This window comes from Astatotilapia calliptera, chromosome 12 (assembly GCF_964374335.1).
Source record: "Astatotilapia calliptera chromosome 12, fAstCal68.1, whole genome shotgun sequence".
Lineage (NCBI taxonomy): Eukaryota > Metazoa > Chordata > Actinopteri > Cichliformes > Cichlidae > Astatotilapia > Astatotilapia calliptera.
In genome coordinates, this window is record NC_137433.1 from 22000205 (window position 1) to 22021250 (window position 21046).

General features: G+C 43.3%; 1 protein-coding gene across 10 annotated transcripts in view; it reads right to left on the reverse strand.

Annotated features, from left to right (window-relative positions):
- Positions 1-919: 919 nt before the first annotated feature.
- LOC113033054 (membrane-associated phosphatidylinositol transfer protein 2-like) overlaps positions 920-21046 on the reverse strand; it is a 42296-nt gene continuing 22169 nt past the window's right edge. For 2 of the 10 annotated variants that reach the window (XM_080308716.1, XM_080308715.1), the window contains exons 3-27: positions 19041-19255; positions 18175-18296; positions 17365-17598; positions 16908-17243; positions 14441-14536; positions 12210-12314; positions 12071-12135; positions 11780-11851; positions 10919-11163; positions 9736-9925; positions 9424-9543; positions 9025-9239; positions 8721-8896; positions 8385-8555; positions 7206-7358; positions 6115-6279; positions 4952-5239; positions 4255-4403; positions 4028-4144; positions 3431-3547; positions 2751-2899; positions 2428-2577; positions 2119-2326; positions 1864-1992; positions 920-1731 (exon numbers count right to left, since the gene is read on the reverse strand). In XM_080308716.1, the coding sequence (XP_080164842.1) occupies positions 1348-1731; positions 1864-1992; positions 2119-2326; positions 2428-2577; positions 2751-2899; positions 3431-3547; positions 4028-4144; positions 4255-4403; positions 4952-5239; positions 6115-6279; positions 7206-7358; positions 8385-8555; positions 8721-8896; positions 9025-9239; positions 9424-9543; positions 9736-9925; positions 10919-11163; positions 11780-11851; positions 12071-12135; positions 12210-12314; positions 14441-14536; positions 16908-17243; positions 17365-17598; positions 18175-18296; positions 19041-19255 (4371 nt within the window). In that variant the 3' untranslated portion in view covers positions 920-1347. The remainder of the gene's footprint in view (positions 1732-1863; positions 1993-2118; positions 2327-2427; positions 2578-2750; positions 2900-3430; positions 3548-4027; positions 4145-4254; positions 4404-4951; positions 5240-6114; positions 6280-7205; positions 7359-8384; positions 8556-8720; positions 8897-9024; positions 9240-9423; positions 9544-9735; positions 9926-10918; positions 11164-11779; positions 11852-12070; positions 12136-12209; positions 12315-14440; positions 14537-16907; positions 17244-17364; positions 17599-18174; positions 18297-19040; positions 19256-21046) is intronic. The other 8 variants (XM_026186318.2, XM_026186322.2, XM_080308717.1 and 5 more) reach the window with 8 other exon arrangements.

The window sequence follows — 21046 nt, forward strand, 5'->3', positions numbered from 1 at the left end:
TGAATGAGACGGTGTTTACCCCCAGAGTAAAGAAGACACTTGAAACTGATCTTCAGTGGACCAGATACCAGATCTGCACTGTAATGTAACAATTATGTACAAGCCTTGTTAAGGCATTCAACTACATACTTACACAAACTAACCCATTTATTATGTTTCTGTTTTTACACAGGAGAGCCCTCCTTTCCTCTGCATCCACAGACGGCTTATCCTTCAGCACTGCTTCACTTTGGCACTTTCCCTTACAGTACTGCTTTTCCCTATAGCAGAGCTGCACGCTACTCATTCAGGAGGGTACGGCAGCGATGGCATAAAGTGAAGTGTGAGATGCAATAAAACCCAAGAACAGTTTCAGCTGCAGCCACAGTTAAAGGGTAATTACGCGCTTTGCTTCGTGTTGCGTTACATGATTCTTCGTGTCTAAGGGGCGACCAGAAAACAAGCAGAACGGGAGTGTAAAGATGTTAACCCTCTCAGGCTCAAATTAAGTTTTTGTTGCTAATGCACAAAAGAACACCTGCAGTGGTACTTCTGAGTAAAAAAACCTCATAAAATATGTATGTGGGGTAATCAGGTTGTTAGCTTTTAACTGTTGCAAATCTGCAACGCCTGCCTTGAGAGGGTTAAATCTGTTCGGTGTTCCTTAAAAAAAGAAATCTAACAAAAATTTATTTTGGCTTCTCGATTGTTTCCGTGTGTACACTAAATTGACGAATCAGCTTCACCTGATTCTCAGCTCCGCTCTCTGACTGGAACGTACCTGATCATCGCGTTAAAAAGGACGCAGCTTTAAAACTGCTATAAACAAAGTTCGTCTCTGTAGTCGTTGTTGTGCTTGCATTGGTCACGTTAGTTGGTTACAGCTGCTACTGTAACAACTCTGTGTTGTTTGTATGGGGCGTGCTTGTGTGTGTGTGTGTGTGTGTGTGTGTGTGTGTGTGTAAGTAACTGTCTCCATGTGCTGAAGGAGCAAAACTGACCTTGTATTCAAGACTAATAAATATTTACTAAACAGTACAAACAGCCTGGATCCCTACAATATTAGCTTTATTTGGTTGTGTGCACTTTCCCGCCTTGGGGCAACACTTCTTGAAATGTTGGTCTGTGTTATCATGAATGTTGCCTCATGCTCTGCCCATAAATATCTGTGCTGAATGTGACTGGTGTTAGTTTTTATAAAGAGTGATTTATAGCACCTGATTTTTTTTCCTTATGGTATTTTACCTATCTGGTGCAAGAAGCCAACTGCTTTCCACTGTTTGCGTTTATATTCACGTCACTTTGCGTCTCTTCCTCAGCACTGCATTTGTAAGTCACTCTCCCGAACCCTGCATCGTGTCTCCAGTCTCATTTTGAGCTGAAAACTCCTGGCTCCAGCTTGGTGCTGCTGCTGCGGCCCCAGCAGCTGGCCGTGATGCTCATGCTGCGCTGGGCCCCTCCCTGGCCGTGGCTGTGAGCGCGCTCCAGCCGCTCCCGCTCCAGCCGCTCGCTGTCTGATTGGCTCTGCGTGCGCTCCGGCCTGTTGTGGATGCTGCCCGTCGGAGAGCTGGGGGCTGGCTGAGAGGAGATGGTGCGTAACAGATGGTTCCTCTTCCTCAAGAAGTCACTGTTTGCTCCCAAGCCAAAGCTGCCTTTGCGTAGCACCATGCGTGCACTGGTGGTCTTGGCTGGCCGAGAGCGATGGTTGTACTCCAGCTGGGACAGATGAGCTGCGTATCCCTCTGTGATGAACTGTTGAAGGATCAGAGAAACAACTGTCAACTAAAAAGCAACACATTTTGCGGTGACTTGAGCTTTTACTTTAGTTTTTTTTTTTTAATGTGAGAAGAGACTATTAACAGGATCGTTTGCAGAAAGTGATACCTGGCACTGGTGCTGCATCTTCTTAGAAGGTCTGCCAACAATGTATATTTGAGAAGAAGGGAGGCCAATGGAGGTGTAGACTGAGATGTCTTTGGTTGATCCATAGCCAGCAAAAATCTTCATGTGTGCCTGAAATCGGAGAAATGAAGACGAGAAATGTTCAATCCTGGCTTCTTCTAAACAAATGGGTACATTTTTAAAATAATAATGGGTTGTCAGCATTTGTCGCTTCGGTTCTTTATTTAAAACACTCACTGTCCCCTCTCCCATCCCCACTCTGACCTCTGTCAAAGACTTGAGGAAGTTGGCCTTGTGCCTGAGCGGGTCGTGGACCAGGCCATCGCAAAAGGAGACAATGCCATGAGGGAAGTTGTGCTGAGACAACCAGGCCACTACCCGTTGCTTCTGCATGTCTGGCCGTCCGGTCACGTAGATGATCAGATAGCCTAAATCCTGCCAGTGCCTGAAATAAGGAGAAGCAGCAGGACACACCAGATCTTAAAGTTCAATCAGGGAGAAAATATGTGAAGCCAAGAAAACAGGAGAGGTAGAGCAGCCAGCTACCTGACAACATCTACAGCTCCAGCTCGCACTTTGGGATCACTGCCCATGATCGAAACGCTGGCAGCAAATGAACCATCGATGCTGAACACTACGAACTCCGTGCTACGTGGAACAACTGTCAGGTAGCTGTCAGCGAACGTGTGGTCACCCCTGGTGAATAAAAAGAAAAAGAGTAAGGAAATGGAAACCAAAAGATTAAAGAAAAAATGAGCTGCAATAAAGTGAGCTAAAAGTCAAATGGAAACCAGGCTCTGTGAAGATAAACGGACAAAAAGCTTGAATATATAAAATACAATAACAGTTTGGTACCAGGCTAATCTCACCTGACCACCATTTTAACCGGGTACACGCCGATTCCCAGACGCTTGTCCTCTGGGATGACAAAAGACACGCGCCCGCTGCTGTTGGTCACCTCGGTGTTGAAGTACACCCATTCTCCCGATGGTGGCTGGGTCATGATGTGGAGGTCGACCTGCGCAGGAATGAAAAGGAAACAAAAGCGTTTCAATGCAGCTGATCGACAGATATTTGAGTTTTTTTCATATTTCCTCAACCCAGAGGTAAAGTTGAATGAAAACAACATTGTCTTCATTTTTATGATTAAATATTTCACATTAAAAAGTTTTCTAAATGTTTCACATTATTAGTGAGTGCTCAAATGTAGGGCTCTACTAGCCAACTGGTGAATACTCTAGTAAGGCCAGTGAATGCGACATACTTGTGCTCAAGCAGTGGCTCAGATTTCAAGATGTCCTGGGTCAACGGACCAATTTTCAATAATATATCTTGAAATTTATGAAGCTAAAATTTCACAGCAATCATTATATATACCTGAACTTTGGATTGTTTGTCAAACATAAGACACATGTCTCAAATGTATGAGACTTAAAATCCACTTAGAAGTGAACTTAAAAAATAAAAAAAAATTAAAAAAAAGCTCAAACCCAGATTTCCCAGGTATCTCTAACAGCAGGTGAGCTACTAAAGACAGAAGCATGTTCACCTTCTCCCCGGCCAAAGTCACCATGTCCAGAGGGCCGTACATGAAGCGGCCTGTCAAGACCTGCTGGCCATCTTCAGTGAAGACGGCATCATTCACTCTGTGGTTGGCGGTCACGTTCTGTCAATGCAGAAGAAACAAAGGGAAAATGCTGATGTGTTGCTTTATCTTTATTTAAACATAAACAGTCTACAAATACCAACAACTTTTTTTTTTTTTGCATATTGGTTGGAATTGGTCATTAATAATCTTTGGCTGTCGTCCAGAGTGTTGTCACGTCTCCTTCCCCTCAACCCTAACGGCAGTTACTTCCTTTTAAAAGGGAGATCTTCCTCCCCACTGTCACCCAGTGCTTGCTCATAGGGGGGGGGGGTCATCTGATTGTTGGACGTTTTCTCTGTATTATTGTAGGGTCTTTGCCTTGAAGCAACAGTTATTGTGATTTGGTGCTTTATTAAAATTTTAAATTGAAATGAATTTAAAAAAAGAAAAACAAAAGGGCTATTTTTTGATTTGTAACTAGATGGCAGGTATCGTAGTGTCCCCGACTAAACTTTAAAGCTCTCTGAAACAGACTTTGTTTCCAGATAAGATGCTCACCCTGATCTTCACGTGAGTCCTCTTGCGGAGCCACTTTTCTCGAGGTTTAGAGGGGGTGAATTCAGACACTTCTTTTCCATCGAGCTCCAGAATGCTTGAGTTTTCGTGCCTCATGACCTGAAAGGGGACAAAGGTTATCTTATCTTAATAAAGGTTATCTTATTCAGTGATTCATACTGAGAATTTTTGAATAAGTCCTAACACTTTCATTATTGCTGTTTACTCACCTGCCTCAGGAGAAAAGACACAACATCAGTAGACTCCCAGTATGATGCGTGGAACAGGTGCGGTAAAGCCACTGTGGGGAAAGCTGTTAGGGCATCGGGGCAGTACAGGGCAAAGTCCAGCCGCTTTGTGCCCCACCAGCGTGCTGCAACTGCAATGGGAATGGAGTGAATAGGGTACAGAGACGTAAGATGAAACTCAAAGAGCCAGCGTGAGGTATGTGATGCCACAGAAAGGTGCAACACCCCTGATGTTATAGCAAAAAAAGAAAGAAGTTGAATTCAAATTTCAGCCACACTCATCACCAATCCCAGCAGTTCTTCAGCTACAGGAGGGAAAGGAAGGAGTTTATAATGGTTATTATCAGCAAATCCAAAGGCTGAGAACAGGAACCGATAGTTAGAGCTGATTACATGAGCAGCTGAAGGTGGTTATTTGTGTTAGTCTGCGTGTGAAAAAGATGAATGATTTTAAAAGCCCCGGCAGCATCTAGATTTATGGATTACCCCTCATCAGTGACAGTGAATGCACCTGAATCGCTGTGAATTACATTTTAGAAAAATGAAGTGAAAGGGAGGCAAAGAGGCTTTTTGGAAGAGCAGCGCTGAGTCTTTTGACTGTGGCACAAAACAGAGCAGCACATGGAAGAGAGCCGTAGCCTCACACTGATTTCAGTAGCTCCCTTCCTTATAAAAATACCTTGGTCCACTTCAGCCTGGGAGTCCAGTGAGACCAGATCAGATATAGCAAAGTCCAGCCCTGCCCGGTAGTTCTCGTACTGGCCGGTGGGACTTAGAGGTTCACTAGAGTCTGCCTCATCGTCCAGCTCTGCCGCTACGTATGCATCAGAAGATCCTGCGGCCTGGCAAGCCTTTGTTTCCTTACGGGACGTGGGAGGAGTTTTCAGGAAGAATTTGTTTTGTGATGATAGGGCGAGTAGGGACAAAAGACTGTATTTTTTGGATTGGTTAACCTGGTTTGATTCAGCTACGGGGGGAAAAACAACAGCAAAAATAACAAAAAGATAAAGAAACCATATATGATGTGATGAATACAAATTCACTTGTGACAGTTTAGGACAGCTTGGAGAGTTTTAAAAAGAGCTGCGACTGTGTAAGCCCTAAAGATATATTAGGAACCGCTCAGGTAAATGGGGCAGAGTGATGCTTTTGCAGAAGAGAAACATGTCGTAATCAGTTTAAGCACATTTCCAGGGTTATACTGTGGGTGGCTGAACAGCAGTGTTCAGGCGCAGTAACATGAGGCACAAATAAATGTTCTGGTAACAGAAGTGAACGGGTGAGGGGGAGGAGGAATTCAAAGGACATTCAAACAAAGAGGAAACAGTACCGGTTATCTCAGCAAACACTGCAATAGGGAGTCGACAATGCAGGAATGGCTGAGGGAAACAGGTGTCTACATGCATCGCCACATTAATTAAATGCAGCACTCGTTCATTGCATTTACATTTAGACAGTGAGTAAGAGAAAGACAGACAGTGGAAAGTGGCTCTAAGCTGGTTTCTTCTCCGGGACTCTGATCTTGTCTTAGTTTTAACAGGAGATGGATAAATCACCTTACATGAGTCTCACTTCAATCCCAAATCTGGCAAAGCAGAAAAGAGCAAAAAGGAGCGGGACACTCAACGTGGCTGACTAGACTGTTTCTGCAGGACAGCAGGGTGTGTGTAGAGTCAGAGTGAGAGTAAATGATGTCGGGGTGTTGGAAAGAGAAACTAGGACAGATAAAAGCAGATAAAAGTTGGGCTGAATGTGAGAGAAAGCGGGAGAATTACTAGAAGAGTGTTTGTGTGAGTGGAAGGAAGAGAGAAAGAGAGACTGTTTGGTATTGAGAGCACTTACTGTTGGCTATGTTGGTGGCAGTGTAACTGTCTGCCATTCCTGAGACCTGGCTGGCAATGCTGACCTCACTGGCCCTCCGCTGGCCCCGGGAGAGGGGGCCCGTTACGGGGGATGAGGGGTACGAACTGTCCATGAAGACACCACCATGAGACTGAACAACATCCGCTATTGAGCCCAAACAAGGAGATCCCATTAGACAGAGACACAGGTAAGGGGGAACTCACGGTGACGGTTGGGGGAGGAGGGGGAATGCAGGTGAGAAATGTGACAGCAGGCGGCGAGGCCCCGGTCACATTTCTTCACCGATCAACACGTGACTGGTAAATGAAGACATTAAACACACAGTGAATGTAAAATCACAAATATCCACGTCTTCTACAGTAATATTAGTGTGTGTTATGGAGGTGATTTTTAAATTCAGAGCCTATTCTAATGTCTTGAAAATAAAATAACGTCAGAGATTTAGTAAAATCACAAGACCTCTGACTAGTATCACAAGAAGCAGCACAGGCTTCAGTCTGTTTAGCATGTACACACAGAGCTCCAAGTCCACTGCACAAACACGTCACAAGCAGCACATCAAAACCTTTTTTTGGAAATTCAAAAAAACAGTATTAAAAAAAAAAAAAAAAAAAAAGGAAACAAAAAACCCTATGTCACCACAAATCAGCTAATATTACAGAGATGATGCAAATACAATGAAACCGGCCTTAAAACCGCAGCACACAAACACAGACGCTTGCATCTTCCAAACTCTGTCATGAAAATGTCTTGGCACAAAGCAAAACACAGCACCACAAGAGATGCTTAGCAGATTTGTCTCGAGTATTTCCATGACTTGATGTTCCAATTGGCTACATTTCTTTTTAAATTGTAAACCAGAAGACACGATGCCAAAAGGTCAAATATATATGCATTTATCAGTATTTGGAGACACTGAAATGACAGCATGGACATACTCAAAGAGTGTAAGAGGTGGCCTGGAATCTGAGCATCTCGACGTAATGGCGAGAGGGACGAACACAGGGACGACAGAGATACGGCGAATGAGGGTTGGGAACAGATAGAGGTGAATGGGAGAGGCTACACACACTCCATAGTGGCGGGTGTGGCTTTGAGGGAGCCCTCCTGCCAGTTTAGCACAGGTACAGGGATGCAGGTCTCACTGATGGTCTCCTGACAGCGAAGGGACAGGAGAGGCCCGCTGTCAAGCAGCAGCTGAGCGTTGCTCTGGACTGTCTCCACTACAGAGGGGGGTGGGTGGAGGGGCAGAAGTCGGGGGAGGAGGTTTTAGAGGTAGAGAGCAAGGTACACGGATATGGAGACAGGAGGCCAAGAGAGGAGGAAGGAAAGAAGACAAGGAAGACAAAAACATATGAAGCAAGAACTGAACAAGGAACAAGAGTCAAGCCCTTAGTGGAGCTCACTTTTTCCTGGACCACAGCTGCTCCTCAGAGACACAATAAGCTGACATATGACCCTGTTCTAAGATTAGAAAAAGCCTGCAATATGCTATTTATGAAATCATTTGAACTCTCTTGCCTTAACAGTGATCTTGAAATTGTCTTTGAAACTTCATCGCTATAAAAAAAAATGTTGGAAGGCCTGAAGATGGTCATTGGTAGCTGATCTGATGGAGGCCATGACCACCAGGGAACACAAAAACTCTGGTCTGAAGTAATTAAGAAACATCTTAACCATATTAAACATCTTTATTAACCCCGGTTTCCATCCTTACTAAGCCTCAGTTCCTGATTCAATAATGTTAGATATCTTTTTAAAAAAAAAAGAAATTTCTCCTCATTAAAGATCTTATTAAATTCTGTGTGCGTTTTCTTCGAGAACATCAGACATGTAATTGTATAAACAGGGTAGGCATCCTCCGCTATAAAGATCAGTCCAAACAGAAACCACCAGTGGGACTGTGACAACACCGAGATTAATAAACTGCTTCACAAAACATGCCGAAGCACAAACAGTAGAAAAGCGTGTATTTTTCTTTCAGGCAGTGTCTACTTTGTAAATGAACTCAACGCATGCTACTAAGGCATCTTTAAGCCATCTATGGTGTGCATCCATGGGAAAAAGGACAGTGGGTTAAAATCAGCATCTGAAGCATCAGGTGATGTGATCTTAAGTGGTTGTTGCTGGGGTTTTTTTTTTTTAAAGGGTATTTTGCATTCGTGTGTGTGCATCCAAGACAGACGTACAAAGACTGAAAGCTTCACATTAACGTGGCCTTTCATCTATCATCTGTAAAAAGAGCTCACCCAGCAGGGCGGAGTTTCCATCTCCCAGGGGAAAGCGTTGGTAACGGGGCACGCTGAACGGAGGGAGGAGGTGAAATTTCCGCTCCAGCAGAGGTTCGAGGCGGGAGGCTGAAGGATCAGCGGGGTGGAACAGATTATAAACCTGCTGACAGGCAGGTCGTAGCTGGGCCACTAGGGGGAGAAATGAAACCAGAGACATAAGAAAGAGGAAGGGAAGAATTCAAGCATATTTTGATGACAGCCTGGTCTATAGGTGTCTATAGTAATAAGCAGATTTCCATCTGGGGCAAACCTTTCACTTTACAGATAGTACAAAGCCTGGTAATTGAAGCTCACCATCTAACATAGGGATCACAGTCTTTCTCAGGGCAAGTACCAAGCCAAGTGGAGAGCCAAAGAGGAAAAAGTCGGACACTTCGAAGTCAAATTTCCCCAGGGAGCCTCCATCCAGCATTGTGCTACTGCTCGACCTTCGGGAGGTTGTGTCGTTCCGCAGGACACTGGAATGTAAGCTGGGAGGACAACACAAAGTCACTTCCGTGCCTGGAACTAAAAATAAAACATATTCTGACAGTGCATGACAAAAGGACAAAAGAAGTTCATTCCACATAAAGAGTTTGTCCTCCCACGGACGACACACCTGGACAGGAAAGCCTGGTGCTGCTTTATGGTGTCCAGCTCGTAGGTGGAAGAGTCACTTCTCTTCCGAGGCAGCTGTCTCTTGGTGTCGTCGCCTGCGCTGGTACGTGGGATATCGATGTTGCTGCGACTGAGGTGGCGGCTGCCCTCCAAGGTTGGAGACGCTGATCCGTGTCCGCTGTTGACAATGATGCCAGGAGAGAGAAGATCCTGGTCCTGCAGGGGAAATTTGTGAAAATGTGTCATTAAAACTTGTCATTAAAATGTGTCATTAAACAAATGAGCCAATTAAGAAGAACAAAACAGGTTAAAGGTGCACACAGGAGTGTTCCAGGCACTGTTTAGGATGAGCCGAGACTGTCGCCGTGCATTCATTAATGCTGGAGGATGTCTCGCTTACCTGTACGCTAATGACACTGCCCCTGCGACTGCTGTTCTGGCTCTCATTTACTGTTTGATTGCTGCTGCACAGAGCATCAAAGCCCAAGATTCCTCCCACACAGTCCCCAATGAGGCAAACCTGGAGAGTTAAAGGATGAAAAATATTTATTACATATATGCGTGGGGTTCAGGATCACCTGAAAAGACTTCCGCAGTTACACGCTGGATGTAAGGATAATGTGGCTCCAAAAAGTACAGCTGGTTCAACTCTAATGACTCCAATTCTTTATTAAACAGCATACAAGAACAACAAACCCCATCGGTATCTGACCTGGCCGGAGAAAGAAGCCCCGTCCAGAGATTTTATGAAGTCCGCATACACCTGGTTGGCTCGGAAGATGACGGTGGCCACAGCATCCTGGTACTGTGGAGAAGAGGTGGCGAGGAGAGGCAGGGCTGCCAGCGGGATGTGGTCCTGGCTGCTGGACAGACAACCTTCATCGTAGCTGTAAGGGCTCAAGCTGTGAGAACATTAGTGGATAAAAATCAAATTATGAAATTTAAAACCCAAGGCATGCACACGGGAGAATAAATAAACGCAGGAAGAGAAGACAAGAGTCACGAGCTGCACCTGGACCTCTTCCATCATAAGTAAACAGCTATCGAGCTAAAATACGGTTAGAACCACAATTTGTTTCACAAACACAATTTTTGTTGTTATTTTTAAATTACAAATCAGGATGTGGCTGAAAGGCAGACTTTGAGTTTAATTGGAGGGGTTTAACAAAGTCAGATGCATTTTTTTTTTAGGTAGGTATGGGTACGTATGGCTGCCAGTATAATTGGAGGACTTGTGTTTATTGGTGATGCGACCGCTGACAGAAGCTGCAGGATTAACTGTGAAGTGTATGGAGCTACACTCTGATCAGATTCAGACAAATGCTGCAAAACTGATCGGACAATTCTTCACAGTGCAAATGGACAATGACACAAAGCAAACTGTAAGAGCAACCCAAGAGTTTCTCAGGGTACAGAAATATGATATTTTTCAATAGCGGAGTCAGTCACCTGTTCTCAGCTCAAAGGCACAGCTTTTCAGTTATTAAACAAGCAGCAACTCAAGTGTTTGTAGTAAAGGTTCACCAGAGCACTTCAACAGAAAATGTATATGGGCTCTAGATTTTAGGCAGTCACTGAGCCTTAGGATCCTTACATTTAAAATGATGTAAATTTGCCCAATTACTTTAGAGCTAAAATTAGAGACTGTAAAAAATGTCTGTAATTCCTAAACAGTTAATGAAATTCTTCATCAAACCTCTTAAATAAAAGCTGAAAGTCTACACTTCAATCACATCTTGATTGATTATCTGATTTAAACTCCACTGTGGTTGTGTAAAACCACAAGAATTCTGTCTTCATCCAATAAATTATGAACCTAACTGCACACAAACCTTCAATGATTATCCATGAGGTTTTGAGCCTGCAGAGAAATGTGTGCATGCGCGTGCTCTTACTTGGACACTAGGGAGAAGGCCTCAGCACAGATGGCAGGGCAGGGCACCAAGCGGATGGCGATGCGTCCCAGCGCCGCAGGATAGTGAACACGCATGACTGTGTCGAAAGCCGTACTGATTGTGTTGACGTCGGCCTGCTTGCTGTTCTGGTCGCCTCCTCCGGTGTCCAGGATGTTCCCTCCGTGCAAGACCAAGATGAGCACATGGATCTTGGAGGGCTGCAGACACTGCTGGGAAGAGCTCTCCTGAGAACAGCAAATTTAATAAGCGGCGTTATGGACGGGAATGTTAAGGCACGCTATCGGGAAAATATCCAATAAAATGTTTATTCACTTCATCAGCATGACCAAAGAATACGTACTTACTGTGAGTGATAAAACAAGCAAACAAAAACAGATAAACGAGGCCTTGAAAATGGGCATCAAATCACTTTTTAACCGATTCTAAAGGTACGACTTGCAACGTTTTGCGTCCATCGTTTTGAACATGAATTACATGGCAAACTGCTTTTTATAGCCATTGAGGGGTGAGGAACCATGAAGACACATAACAGAGCCAACCTTCACCTGGACAACCGTTCAACTAACAGCAAACAACAACCATGCTTCCTGATGACAAGTTCACACTAATTAGCACAGCACAATGTGTAGTTTTGTCTTTTACTTCCAATCCAAAACTTCACATTTCCATTAAGTACAGAGGAGGGGGGAGGGGGTCGAACAGAAGGTGGTGAGGTTGAGGAGTACACATGGATTTGGGTTCGGGCTACGGCAAGGATAAGGGCAGGGGCATTTAATAGACTGGAGGTGTCTGAAGAACTGTTGTACCCCACATTGCACTGGGGCCAAAATGTTTACTTACTGACTGGTGCCTTGTTACCGTGATGGTGGGAATGGGAGAGCTATCGGCTTGGCCGCTAAGACAGCCACGCATCTGAACACAAGAGGACAGAGAGGCTCTTATCCTCCAAAGTTTAAAGCCTGATATGTTTTTTTGTTTTTTAGCAGCTAAACTCAAATTAAATCATGTCCTGAAGGAAACTTTCAGCAGATGGCTTGTAAGGGATATTTATTCCAGACATGGACGGGCATCAGAGGAGTGCGAGTTATAGGTGTGTTATTTGCATTGGCAGTCAATATGTGACACACATACCTCATCTAATCTTTCCTCGCTGGTTGCTCTTTCATAATCAACAGTCATTTCCTTGAACAGCTCACCTAGAAACACAAACACACATTTAACATCAAGTGTCATTGGGCTGTGCCTGCCCATGTAGAGGTGTTCATCATACCAGGAGTTTCCTCCGTTTCTGCAGCTTCGATCTTGTCCATGAGGTCATTGGAGTTCCACTTGGCAATCTCTTTCGGGAAGACCTCCTCTCCATCAGAGAGATCCTCTGTGAGGGGGGGGATCAACAGATTGGTTAAAACTGTATTCACTATTCAGGGGTTTTGAATGGATTATTACACCAAGAGTTCAGATTCAGAGTGCCAGATTGCTTTATTAATCCCAAGAAAGGCCAATTTGTTTGCAGCTTACCCCGACAACCTATTCACCCAATCAAACTCACACAATGCCGTCCTTAAACACGAACCACAAACCCTGCTGCGTGTCAACAAATAATGGGATATAAAAATAAATATGCAAACAAATAAAATAGAATAACAAAGACAAACCGCTAAAAATGAACAATAAAAAAAAAAAATTAATCTAAATGAACCCTGTCAGTGTCAAAGTGATCTAATAAAGAAGGGAATGAAGGAAAAGGAACCTTAGGGTTTCCTACAAGTTAACAACCTACACAAATGCACATGAAGCTTGGTGTTTCCATGTGTGATCATCCACACACAGTGAGTATACGTTGTTTTGCATTTATTGTATCACTATAATTTATTTTCTATAAACTAAAAACAGTTAACTTCCTCCATGATTACCTGCTACAAAAATTTCACTATGCGCCTTAAATTCATGCACACATATGGATGAATCGTCTCACTGATCTACTGACATTAACCTGTGATTATAAAAGGACCTCAAACAGATCCTTTTTAATTCCTCTCGGGGCGATTTTTGCCAACAGCGTTCACTTTAGCTGGGTAATCAAGATTTGACCTAAAATCAAATCATGTCCTATTTATTTCTACAGCAGCTACACTACAAATAAACAGCATCAACGCAGGAAATCAAATGACAATCTTTATTTCATAACGATTTGGCTGGAATACTCACAGGGGCTTGCGGCAAGTTTTTGTAGCATCGTTCCTAACACACAAAATTTTCTGACTCGAAATCAACAGAGTCCTTTATTTCATTTGTTTCCTCAGTTGCTTCAACATCCTTCTAATTTATTCATTAATATAAACAACCATCCAGTGTTAAACTGGATAAAAATGTCATATTTTCTTTATTCCACTGCAACATTTTTTATTTTATTTATAAACCTTCAATGATTTAAATAAAACATGTTAATTAAATACGACAGGTTACACGTGTACCATCATTGGCAAATTCACCTCCTTAGCTTTTTTTTTTTCTTCCTTTATTCATTTGCATTAAAAAAAAAAATGGAGTGTAAAAATAAACTTGCATATGCTTTTCTAATCCTTGAGTGATTGTTACTGCAAGAAGATCACAAGAACTTTAAAGACAGAATCCTAAAATTGGAAGCAATCTGAGCCAACTCAGTCATTTTCCAGATTTAATTTGTGTACTTGCATCATGTGATTTACAAACACTTACATGTATAAGCTCATTCTGATGCCCTCATTTATTTACCCATAATTAAATAAGTGTTCATAAATCATGACGTTTTAAGCAGGCCATCTGGCTTTTGCTTCTCTCACACACACACACACACACACACACACACACACACATAAACACGAATACTGTGACACATGTTAATATGAAAAAAAATAATTAGACGTCAACACAATTCATTTTAGTTATTGTTTTCCAGTGACTCATAGTGTCACGAGCAACCTATTAAACTCGGGGTAGGTGGAAACTAATGAATGCAGCAAAATTAGTATCAGTGTAATCAATGACTGCATCGTGCAGAATTTTATTCTCATTCATCATATTGACTAAACGGTGAATTTCAACCACACACACACACACACACACACACACACACACACACACACACACACACACACACACACACACACACACACACACACACACAAATTATTCAAAGGGGTTCTTTTATTTCTTTGATGCACCGTGAACTGTGTGAATGTAGTTGGGCAGAGACGATTGTGATTTTTGAACGTGATACTGGGATGAGACACCTCGCTCGTGTCTTCTCGGCCGAACTTATCCAGCAGGAAGAACGGGTGCCGCAGCACACCCACCTAGTTCAACTGTAGCCCCAAAGCATGCTGGGTATCTGGGAAGCTTAAGAACTGATCTGCGATTAAAGAGACGCATTCAAAGGAAATGAAGAAAGGGGAGCCAAACAGGTTAGAAACATTTCACCCAGATTCCACATTTACTTTACAAATCAGAGCAGCAAGTTACCGTGAGCATCGAAGAACTCCTCGTCCGAGCTGTCGTCCGAGTCTCGTGCAATGCTCTGCATCCTCCACTCGGAGATGCTGTGACGTGACGGGCTCACTGGGTGGGGGGTGAACAAGAAAAAAAAAAAAAAAAGAAAAGAAAAAGGAAGAAACACACAAGCAAGAAATTCACCATTATTTTGGGATGTGCATTTTAGCCTCTGTGTTTCACACACATACACACACACTCAACCACAAAGATGTATTGCACAACCCACCCCCCACCCCTATGAATGACACACACACACACACACACACACACACACACACACACACACACACACACACACACACACACACACACACACACACACACACACACAGTGTTACATAAACATATATCAGTCTCTGTGGTGCATTACTTCATCACAGATGGACTGATTGGTGGTGTGTTAAAGCGGCGGTGTGTTAAAAACAGAGGCCCAGTGCAACAAGAACGAGCTCCAAACACACCAAAATCTTTTCCAGCTGAGGAAAAACAGGCCTCGTCTATCACCTGTCTTCAATCTATGGATTATATATCATTAGGTGGTCACTGTGAGAGGCAGTAAGAGAGGGGCACAGATGTAGCTGTCAGTGCAGAGAGACACAGCAGCGCTGGAAGGGAGGGTCACTCTGAGGAGCATCAGCCTCCTCTGTCCTGTGATGTCAGCACTGTTGCTAAAAATAGCCCTGGAGGGAATAATGGAGGGAGGGAGGGCAGTTACAGGGGTGAAATGAGGCTCGATGAGAGTCGGGGTCCATCTGGCAGCTAAAGTGAGCGCCACCTTGAAGAAGGGGTGACACTTGAGATGGGTGAATTCAGATATCAATGTTGCTGACAAAAATAACCCAGAGGAGATTCACACAGGGGTGTGAGTAAATATGGTTGAGGAGCAGTTAAAGGAAATTCAGGTGCCTCATAGGAAAGTAAAGGCACAAATAGAGTCTGCACACTTTAAAAGCTGGTTCTGATGCGTTTGCTTTATTAACACCAATTCAAAGGTCTGAGCTCACAGTTTTTCCAATAGAGTCTGGTTACTTCACCTTTGGGTTAACTCTTAGTGTGTATGTTTGTGCAGAGCTGAACCCCCCCAAAAAAAAAAGAAAAAAAAAGAAGCGCTATTACTGCACTTCCTGTGCAGCTGTAACCCAAATTCATTCAACCGCAGGTGTGCAAAATGAAAAATGAGACTTCACAGAATCACACAATCCTACTTTAGCTTTGCACCAGCTTGAAGCTTGACCTTACTGACTGAATTCTTCACATACTAGCTTTCTAGTGTGGACGAGTCTGCAGTATCACAGTTTGCTGTGTTCACTTACAGGATATTTGGACTTTGATGTTAGCATGCATAAATATATAAAAGGCAGAAATGAGTCACATGCAAGACTTAACAAATAAGACTTTAACGCACGATGAGATGTAAATACAGTTGTCACAAGAAAGAGTTCAGTACCGTGCAAAAGCCTTGAGCACCCTCGTTTCTTTATATTTTGCTAGGAAAATGGATGCAAGGATTTCCATGCATGTGCAAACACACATGGAAATGTCATATGTAAGGCAAAAACAGAGTTTTTACAATTCTAATGAGCTCGAAAGAAAGAACTCTCTTAGGCAGCTTTTTCATTTCTATAAGTAGTCTTCAGGAATTCTTGCAGGACATTCAAAGCTCTTCTTTGGATGTTGGCTGATTTTTGTTCCATTCTCTGTCAAGATGATCCCACACTGCTTCAATAATGTTGAAATCTGGGCTCTGGGAAGGACTGATAGTGACTGGTTTGTGCTGGATTTTTTTCAATGTTTTTTAAAAAAAAACCACGACTTTCAGATATTGTTCAACTCCTGAAGATAGTTTTATTTTTTCGGTGTAGTGTCACTTCTTTTTTCCTCAACTTGTCCAGCTTTCGCAGATTGTTTAAGGACATTACTTACCATGTTGAGATATGTCAAGTTTTCAGCTAATAGCTATTCAGGAAACACCTTGTGGGTGTAAAATTTTATGCCTGTCAAACTGTGTTATCTTTGCAATTTTTCGACTAAATGAAGAGGAAGAAACTGCTTTTGTGACAGGTTGCCAGTAACGAAGTGCCTGAAAATAGAATCCAAAACTCGTTCTTATCTGTAGACACAACATTGGTTCATCCCTTGAGTTGTTTGCCTTTACCCTTGAATGGCTCATAAATCAGTGTTAAGTGGTTCAACAAACAAAAATACATACTTCTGAAAATAGTTGAGATAAGAACTGGACTGAAAATGAGAGAAAGAGCAGCCAATGACTAAAGAAAACCTCTCCAGGAGGCCTGGAAAAAAAATTGCTTCTTTGGAAGCAAAAATAATGAAATGAGGGGTGGATCAAGACGTTTACACATCACATCAATGTGCCAGCTTCACAAAGTCATACACAGCAGTGATAAGGGTAAATGCATGAAGATGGCATGTTCCTCACCTCCTCTCTTGGATGATCGGGAGGATCGGGAGGAGGTGGACCACTGCTTGGTAAGTATACCTCGTGGCTGCAGAGTTTCTCCTCCTGAGCTGGGAACGACTGCTTCAGCTTCGATACAGCTGATTGCCTCTTTAACCTCCTGGTCTTTGTCTGGAGACGGTGTGCCTCCGTTGGCCTCGGTGGCCTCCTCCGCCTGGCTAAACTGAGCCATTTTCCTGGCCAGGGCCAGCTGGGTTTCCAGCTCCAGCTGCCTGATGTCTTCTATGGTCAGACCATACCACTCATCCTGCCAGCACCAGGCCTGCCGGTGGGCACGCACCATCACCTTTCTTAAACCTAGTGAAAAACAGTTGCAGAACAATAAACCCTCGCTAACACTGTAACTAAATAGGGTATCAGTAAAATGACATTTTTAAAAAAAAAAAAAATGCAGGAACATCTGGGACCTTCAACTCACCAACATCATGAATAAAGCGTTCAATCTTTGACTGCATGCCCCAGTAGCGGAACTCCACCTTACAGAGCTTGTAGGCACACATGATGGGGGTCTTGCCTGGGTTATTGTTGTACTCTTCTATCCAGTCGTCCCACAGAGGACCCCTCTGGGTCTTGGCTGACTTGTAAAGCCTCGGGTCTTCCTCTGATTTGTACTCATGAGCGGGGATGGGATCTGTCACTATGTCAATTGGGTCTGCAAAAGGCGATTCGTTTTCAGAGGGTAAGCTTTTATGGACTCAGGTGTTTGGAAGTTGTTGAGGCTTTACTATTACATTACGGTGTGTGCACAAGTGGGTGGAGCAGTAGTTCCGACTTGTATGAGCTTGTGTTTAACAGCTTCAAATTCTTTTTATAACTGGAATTCCAGCCAACACTATAAGATACACAGACACAAGTGATTTAAATAATTACAATAGTGGAACTGAGTCACTGCGTACCCTAAGAGCCATTCCTTTCAGGGCGTTGTTTTCACTGGGAAAGCACACTCATAACCATAGAAAAATAACAGATGCTGTACCATTAAGCTACCACAAGTGGGCCTCATCCACTGCATATCTTAGTAGCAAGAGGACAGACAGCAAAACGCCTTCAGCTTCTGAATGAGGAGATCATTACTTGCTGTATTGATTCTCTAATGCGGCCATATGCCAACACGCAGCCTGAGCTTGCTTTGTATGTGTGCAATTTGAAAGTGAAATTAGCCACATTATTTTATTATCCGAGTTTTATGTTGACACAGACGTTCGGGGCAGACGTCAAATGGTCTCACCAATAGTCCTCTGTCTTTTCTCTGCTGCTGACATGTTGAAGACATCTGCCTGGTTGCCAGTGTCGGGCTTGTAGTATGTCTCAATGTCAATAGAGAACTTCTCCACAAAGGGACAAGTGTATCTAAGGGAGAAGAAATTTTAAAAAAAAAAAGAAATGAAACAACTGTCCCAACAAAGCACCAGTGAGTTTTGTGTCTCCCTTCATTTGAACTCATTTTATATTAATAACTCAAGAGCAGAACTATTTTACTACGAGTGACAACCCCATCTTACTTTTGATTATAAAAGACACTTAAGCCATACCCATCTGCTGCATCTGCAGCAAAACTGTCACTAGTTGAATAGATGTGTCAACAGCACTTGGAGTCTATCAATATCCCGAGTGTGCAGTCAAGGGCACATCTCTTTTCAGCACCTTCACATCTTTGTTTGTCAGACCTCACACAGACAAATGGACTGACGCTCTGAAAGTGAGGGGCTGTCAACGTCTGGCTGTCTGGGAGCACTGCTGGCCATGCGCCGATCTGATGGGCTGCCTCGTAATATTCTGACAACTTGTTCATGGACTTGGAATCATCAAATTAATCACTGAATACAATTATGGCAGAAAATATTATCCTCTGCAGAACCTGGGCTAGATTTTTGTCTGTAAATGAATGTAGATCTACCGGCAGCAGCTATGTCACATGCACAAAGCATTTATACTATTAAAACAGTCTGTGTATTTCTACTACCCTGCTTTAAAGAGGTGTCAAGGTTAAAGCTAATGTTACTTTATTGTATCCAAAAGGAGAAAATCCTCCTGTTTCGACACAATGCTGCATTAAAAGTGTCGAGGTGGCCTCCTTACATCACCCAATCTCACCTGGTGCGGGTGTAAGGGTAGGCGTTCCAGGACTCCTCTTCAACCCTCAGTGCCGCTTTGGGCAAGATAGAGCGGAACCAGCTGGGAATGTGCATGCCAATATGGTAGACCTTGTGGGTGTACTGGCCGATCCCGCCCGGTCCATCTGTATACGGCTTGTTTTCTAGGATCTCCACCCCACTGCCTTCACCACAGCTCTCTTCTCTGCTCTTCTTCTGTAAGAGGAATAATGAAAGAAGAAATGCATATTTGCATATTAGTAGAAAAGCACAAAGTGTGGCGATGTTAGATGAAACAACATAGGATCATTTTTATTCTAATAATTTTTAGTAATAATAATTTCACACTAAATCTGGAACTGATGTTTGAGAACAAACAACTAAATGAATGGGATTTTTGCAGAGACAGTGAGGCATCAGTCTGGGTATGGCAACGACACACACAAAATTAATAGCTTCCTGGAAGCACCTCCAGCTCTGAACGGCATATCAGGAAGATCCGAAAAAAAGAATCAGCGTGTGGAGCCACACCTTTTCTGTATTTACATTGCAGATGCACATAAGAGGAGAAGCCGGGTGGAGCCTGCAGCTGCGGCTGTGTGAAGTCAATGGCGCAAATGTCGGGAATTGCTAGAGGACAATTTGTAATTGTGAAACTTGTGAATGAGAAAACATTAAACAGCAGAACATAGTCCAAATGCTGACGACAGACATGAGGACCATAAAAAGTCAGATTTTTGATGTATCATGTTTTTTTTCCTCTTATCAGCAGTTGTTCAGTGTTAGTATATGCAGCTTAACCTTTGTTTAACTGCGTGTTTAGTGCAGCGATGGCATAATAGGGAGACCGATTCCTCCAGTCAGCTGTGCAGAGCGAGGTGATGGAAGCAAACCAGTGAATCAGTGGAGCAGGGAAGAGGAAGCCATGAGGCATCCAGCACACTGGACCTCATTACCTTTGACAGGTCATTCATTAGCAACCCGCCCAGCTCTCAACAACCCAGACACAGCTCCAAAGACACAGCACAGACACCACCACAGCAACGTCAGACCGGCCGTACACTCAACCAGTAGGCGATGCAGAAACTCAGTCACAGCAAGTGAACAGATAATCTCCAGATTACAGTGCATTATAAAAAGCTCACTACGAAAATACAGAACAAAAATACATATCCACTGATGATGAATTTTAAGCATTTTTTAAAAGGAAAAGTCCAACCTACAAACACTACATCCCCGTGTTTGCCTGTCAAAGGCAGAGTCCCTCCTTCCTCCCTTTGTAGCGCTGGGTAATTTTCTCCAGTTCACCAGAAAAAGATCATAAAACACTGGCCAGGGCGTAGCCACTCTCATAACGGGAAGAGCGGGAACAGATAACAAGTTTAAAAATAAAGAAACTCTCAATGTAACGTTATATATTACAAAATACAGGACACTTTATTTATTCACATACAGAGGTAAAGTGTACCTCTGGAGTAAAATAAGTGTAGAAGGAGGTACCTTGATGCCCTCTACAGGGAGTCTCTCATGTAAACAGTTTTGCTTTCTTTAAACAGCCATCAAACTTTTGCGAAGTACTCACACCATGATGGCCTGCTATACATGTTTAGACCCAACTACTATGACAGGATAGGAGTCACATCCTGGCATTTTCCTCTCGCGAGGCGCGTTTCCTGCTAGAGATGCTCCTTTTTGAACGATAACTCCACAGTTGCTTATTCAAAACACGTAGGGCCTATGTGGATGAATGAGGCTCAATGAGAACTGCTCATATTTAAAATCTCACACTTTCTGTATTTTCTTATTACTGTAAATCTCCCGATTGTGAGAAGAATGTGACAATTACCGATCATATAAGAAAGTGTCATAAGGGGCAAAGGAAAGAACGTGAAAGGAGAGATAGGGTGGGGCGCAGCCTGGTGAGGTGGAGATATGACTAGGCTGTCCTAAGGCCCCGGCTTCGTTTATGAGGCTTTCACAGAGGATGGATTGCAGGCGGGCGGACAG